General features: G+C 42.6%; 2 protein-coding genes across 2 annotated transcripts; both read right to left on the minus strand.

Annotated features, from left to right (window-relative positions):
• Nucleotides 1–1,802: 1,802 nt before the first annotated feature.
• LOC127808770 (uncharacterized oxidoreductase At4g09670-like) lies at nt 1,803–3,433 on the minus strand. Its single transcript, XM_052347376.1, has 2 exons — nt 2,792–3,433; nt 1,803–2,596 (listed from the first exon to the last, which is right to left on the minus strand). Exons 1-2 carry the CDS (start codon nt 3,254–3,256, stop codon nt 2,000–2,002), a joined length of 1,062 nt encoding a protein of 353 aa, XP_052203336.1. The 5' UTR covers nt 3,257–3,433; the 3' UTR covers nt 1,803–1,999.
• Nucleotides 3,434–3,566: 133 nt separating this feature from the next.
• Nucleotides 3,567–5,020, minus strand: LOC127808769 (uncharacterized oxidoreductase At4g09670-like). The gene is made up of 2 exons (XM_052347375.1): nt 4,517–5,020; nt 3,567–4,287 (listed from the first exon to the last, which is right to left on the minus strand). The coding sequence occupies exons 1-2, from the start codon at nt 4,979–4,981 to the stop codon at nt 3,667–3,669; spliced, it is 1,086 nt and encodes a 361-aa protein (XP_052203335.1). The 5' UTR covers nt 4,982–5,020; the 3' UTR covers nt 3,567–3,666.
• Between the last annotated feature and the right edge of the window lie 209 nt (nt 5,021–5,229).

A 5,229-nucleotide genomic window follows, 5' to 3' on the forward strand; every position in this document is an offset into this window, starting at 1 on the left:
CTGGCCCATGCTGGGTGATGCGGGAAATATATATAACAATTATGTTGCTCAATATAAATAATATAATAATTTAGTATAAGTTACCATGGATTATTTGGCATTGACCATATCAATTGATTTTTAAAGAAGGGGTGGCGACTGGCTCCAAGGTGTTTGGTTTCAAACTTTTTAATAAGCACATGAATGGGATCTTCTTGGATGAATATATATATATATATATATATTGAGTAAATGTTAATAATAAGATATGTAATACATAAATGTATTTTATGTAAAAATAAGATATATTTAGTAGTGCTTAGTCGTTACTTTTGAGATAATAATTAGCATTATCTATATGAACTTATTTTATTTATAGTTACAAAAGGATTTTTTTGCATAAACATTCAATTTTAACATTTGAAATGATACTTGTGTAATGATATATTATATTGCATGTTATATCAATAAAAACATATAGTATAAAATGTTATCTCAAATGTTAAATTTGAGTTTTCAAATAATATTTTTAACTTATTGTCTAATAACATTTGAATACAAAACATTTAAGGTTAATTTAATGCCCCTTAATTAATTAACAAGCATCAAAGGGGTAATGACTTGGGATGTGCAAACAATCGATTTGATTATGGACTCGATCAAAATTTACTAACCCATTAAATTGAACCACGGAGTAAAATTGAATCGATCAATTAATCTAAAAAATTGAGTTAATTGATAATTGAAAAAATCAAACATAAACCGTATAAACTGAATTGAACCGATTAAATTAAAAAAATAAAAAAAAAAGGTAATAGATAGAAAATACACAAAATGAAAAAAAGCATCGTTTTCTTATAAACATCAAAATAACATCGTTTTAAAATTGTTCTGTTCAGTTAGTTAGGTTTTTTTAATCAAAAATTCGAACACAAAATTAAAAATTAAACTTTAAAAAAAATAATCAAATTAAATTGATGCAAAACAAAAATTGAACTGGACCGACAAGTTCTATCAATTCGATTAGTTCAGATAAATTGAACTTTTGCTCTCCTCTAGTAATAGGAGATAATCACTCTAAAGTAAGAGTTTGATTACTTAAAAATTAGTGTGGGTTTAAGAAAATAGTTCTCATGTTAGTACTTTTAATATATTCGTTTTTATTTTTAATAGTAAGTATCTTTGTTATTAGTAATAAATATATTGTATTTTAAAATACTTTATTAATTAATTGATGTATTCAAATATTAAAAATAAAATTCATTAAATAATGTACCTCAAGGTAATCATACCCCTAAAGAAAATTAGACTAAATTATACTTTAATTTAACACGGGTGAAGACTAATTAAATTAATGTAGCCGAAGCTTAAATTGATGGATTTAAGTGATACTTGGGCCAACTGGGTTTCACAGAATGCAACGCGGGCGTCTGTCCAATCTCAATGACCCAATTTCAAGCCCTATTCTGAGCTATGGTAATTATAAAAATTATTTTTAAGATTTTAAAAAATATAAAATCTTAAAAAAATATATATAACAATTGAGATATTTATTAAAAAAATTCTTAACAATTGAGACATGGCGTGGCCGAGTGCAATTTTGTTCACCCCCTTTAACGAGGTGAACATCACCCTCATAATTTTTGTGAAGGTGAGAAAGTAACGGAACGATAATTAACATTGGCAATTAACATTTTCATGCTATTTTTGTGAGAAAGTAACGGAACGATAATTAACATTGACAATTAACATTTTCATGCTGTTTTTGTGAGGGTAATGTTCACCCCGTTAAAGGGATGAACAAAATCACACTCGATGTGGCCGGGTTGTAGCATAGGGTATTTTTATTTTTTAAATGAGAAAAGAAGAAAGAGAATAAATAATAAATTAATCCTTTTATTCTCTTATATAACAATTGAGATATTTATTAAAAACTTTCTTATAATTTCATCAAATCTCATCAAATTTAAGGATGTTCGAAACTTTCTTGGCATCCAATCACAGCAAAGAAAATCCGAAATCAAGTCCCAACCTCAACGGGCTGAAACCCCATCTCAATCGAGGCTTTCACAGCGTCCACCACCATCTGCGTTTTCCGGCAAATCGCCGGCCACTTCCTCTCTGGCTCCAACCCATTCTCCCGGATCCCCAGAACCAAACCGGAAAACTCCCGAATCATCAAAGCTTCCTGAGGAAGATCGCTCGCCACAGTCTCTTCACTCAGGATCGGCACCCTGAACTGCGAACCGACGTGGAAAGAGGCAACGTTTTCCCGGAAAGGGACGGCGAAATCGTTGAGTCGGAAGCTTCCCTTGGAGCCGAGAACGATGAGATCCATGCTGAGATTGGCGAGGAAAGAGCAGTAGAAGGTTGCTATCTTGCCGTCCTCCCAGCGGAGGCAAGAGCCGCAGGAGAGGATGACGCCGGCGGCGTTGATGTCCGGGGCCGGCCAGGCGGTGATGGTTTTGGGGAGGGAGTAGTCGGCGGCCCAGAGGAGGGCCTGGACGCAGTACCAGCCGATGTCGCCGAGCGCGCCGAGGCCGTCCAGCTCTGGCTTCACGCGGATGTTGGTCTGCAGGAAGTTGCGGTCGGCTTCGTATGTGAAGCAGCTGTGGATCTGCGATTCAAAACCGTTAGGGTTTTAGATCAACAGTTGCAATTTATGAAGAAGGTGAAACCAACAACAGATTGAGCTGTGATAGATATAGAACATTCACCACTCATGGCGGTAGCGTAGCCAGAGTCAGGCTCGAATAGAGATTAAAGGTGTCGAGCTCTAATTATGAATTATGTTAAAAGTTCAATCACTCACCGACTTGAGTTGGCCAAAACGCTCGGAATCAGACAGCAGCCCCCTCATCGTCGCCGTCCGAAGGTTGTGCACCCACATAGTGGCGTCCATGAACTGCACGCCACTGGACCGACAGGCCTCTAGGATCCTGTCAAGCTCCGACAAGTTGAGCGCAGCCGGCTTCTCTAGCAGAACGTGCTTCCGCTTCCCGGCGGCCAGCACAGCCCAACGGAGGTGCAGCCCCGTCGGGAGAGGAATGTAGACTGCGTCGACGTCATGGTCGTCGAGCACCGCCTCGTAGCTTCCGTAGACCTTCGGCACCGGCGAAGAGAAGCCGGTTTCTTCTGCAAACCTTGAGGCTTTGTGGAGAGAACGGCTTGCTATTGCGTAGAGGATGGAGTTGGGCGAGAGGTCGATGGCTCGGCACATCTTCCTCGCAATGTTGGCGCAGCCCAACACTCCGAATCGGACCGGCGTTTCTGCCATTGTTGGGGAATTCGAGCTGATGTTGGCGACGGATTCTCAAGCCCTTAATTGGTATTTATTAGTTTCATGAAAATGGGGGTGTTTCTGTTCATGCATTCAAATGTCAGTTACGGGTTAAGTTCAGTTACATGTTGAATGGTTAATATTTTAATTACATTAATTAATTAATAATAATTAAGGCAGTAAAGTGTTAATTATTTAATGTAATAAAATAGTTTGATGGGCTATTTAAGTAGTGATATAAGTTTGGTAATTCGATCAATTGATTTAATTGAATTTTCTACGAAAATGCTGTTTGGAGGAATCACAGTCGAGAGAATAACTCTACTTTTGGGTTATTTATTTTGAGAAATATTGCTGTTTGTACAGAATAAGTTTTACACAAGAATTAACTCCATTCGGCTAATTAATTAATTCACAACCTCGACAGGCTCGAAGCCGCGCTCGATCGAAGCCTTGACGGCATCCACAACCAGCTGAGTCTTCCGGCTGATGCTCCCCCACTTCTTCTCCGGTTTCGATCCGTCTCTCTCAATGCTGCCGGCCAAACGAGCGAACTCTGCCACCATCAGAGCCTCCTGCGGCAGATCCGTCTCGACGGCGTGCTCGCTCGGCTCCGGCTCGCACCCCAGCGCAAGCGTCGAGAACGTCGAATTCGAAGCTCCGTAGAACTTTGCGGCTTTCTCGCGAAACGGTATAACGAAGTCGTGGACTCGCAGGTTTCCCTTCGCGCCGGCGCAGCTTATGTCCATCGTGAGATTGGTCAGGAAAGAGCAGTAGAAGGTGGCGATTCGGCTGTCCGCCCAGCTCAGGGAGGCGGCGCAGGAGAGGATCACGCCGGCTTCGTTGTACTCGGGCTCGCGCAAGGCGGTTACGGTTTTGGGGAGCTCGTAGTCGTTAGCCCACAGGATGGCTCGGATGCAGTACCAGCCGGTGTCGCCGAGTGCGCCGAGGGCGTCGAGATCCGGCTTCACGCGGATATCGTTGCGGAGAAACTCCTCGCCGGGACAGTAGCTGAAGACGCTGTGAACCTGCGTGGGGAAACAGCCAGAAGCAGGGATTTCACGGTTAAAGCGTGGGGAAACAACCAGAAGCAGGGATTTCATGGTTAAAGCGTGGGGAATTAAACAGCCAGAATCAGGGATTTCATGGTTAAAGCGTGGGGAATTAAACAGCCAGAATCAGGGATTTCATGGTTAAAGCGTGGGGAAACAGCCAGAATCAGGGATTCATTTCGCGTGTGTGTATAAAGTTGTTTACCGATTTGAGTTGGCCGAAACGGTGGGGATCGGAGAGAAACTGCTTCATGAGAGCGGTCCGGGGATGGTGCATCCACATGGTGGCGTCCATGTACTGTACGCCGTTGGATTCGCAGGCCGCCAGAATGGTGTCCAGCTCCGCCGCGTTCAGCGCCACCGGCTTCTCCAGAAGCAGGTGCTTCTTCTTCTGGGCGGCGAGAACGGCCCACTTGGCGTGGAGGCTGGTGGGGAGAGGGACGTAGACGGCGTCGACGTCGGGGTCGTCCAGAACAGCTTCATAGCTGCCGTAGATCTTGGCCGACTCCGGGAATCCGTTCTCTGCGGCGAACGCGGAGGCCTTCTCGCGGGTACGGCTGCCGACGGCCTGGAGCGCGGCGTTGGGCGCAAGCCGGATGGCCCTCGACACCTTGCGGGCGATGTTGGCGCAACCCAGGACCCCGAAGCGGATCGGCTTCTCCGACGACATGGCTTCCGGCTTCTGCCCCCAGAGGCTGCTCCTCTCTGCGACTGTTCTCCAGATATGTAGAAAAGTCAGGCATGCTGAAAGTACAATTTTACCCCTGGACTAACAACAGTATAGATAATAATTATTTATTGATTTGTAATTATTCAGTATTAGTAATTTTTTTAATTATTATTAATATTAAATATCACCCAATATACGAATAACATTTTTGATTAAATAAAATCTCATAATCCTTGGGAAGAAGAAGA

The sequence above is a fragment of the Diospyros lotus genome, chromosome 8 (assembly GCF_014633365.1).
Source record: "Diospyros lotus cultivar Yz01 chromosome 8, ASM1463336v1, whole genome shotgun sequence".
Lineage (NCBI taxonomy): Eukaryota > Viridiplantae > Streptophyta > Magnoliopsida > Ericales > Ebenaceae > Diospyros > Diospyros lotus.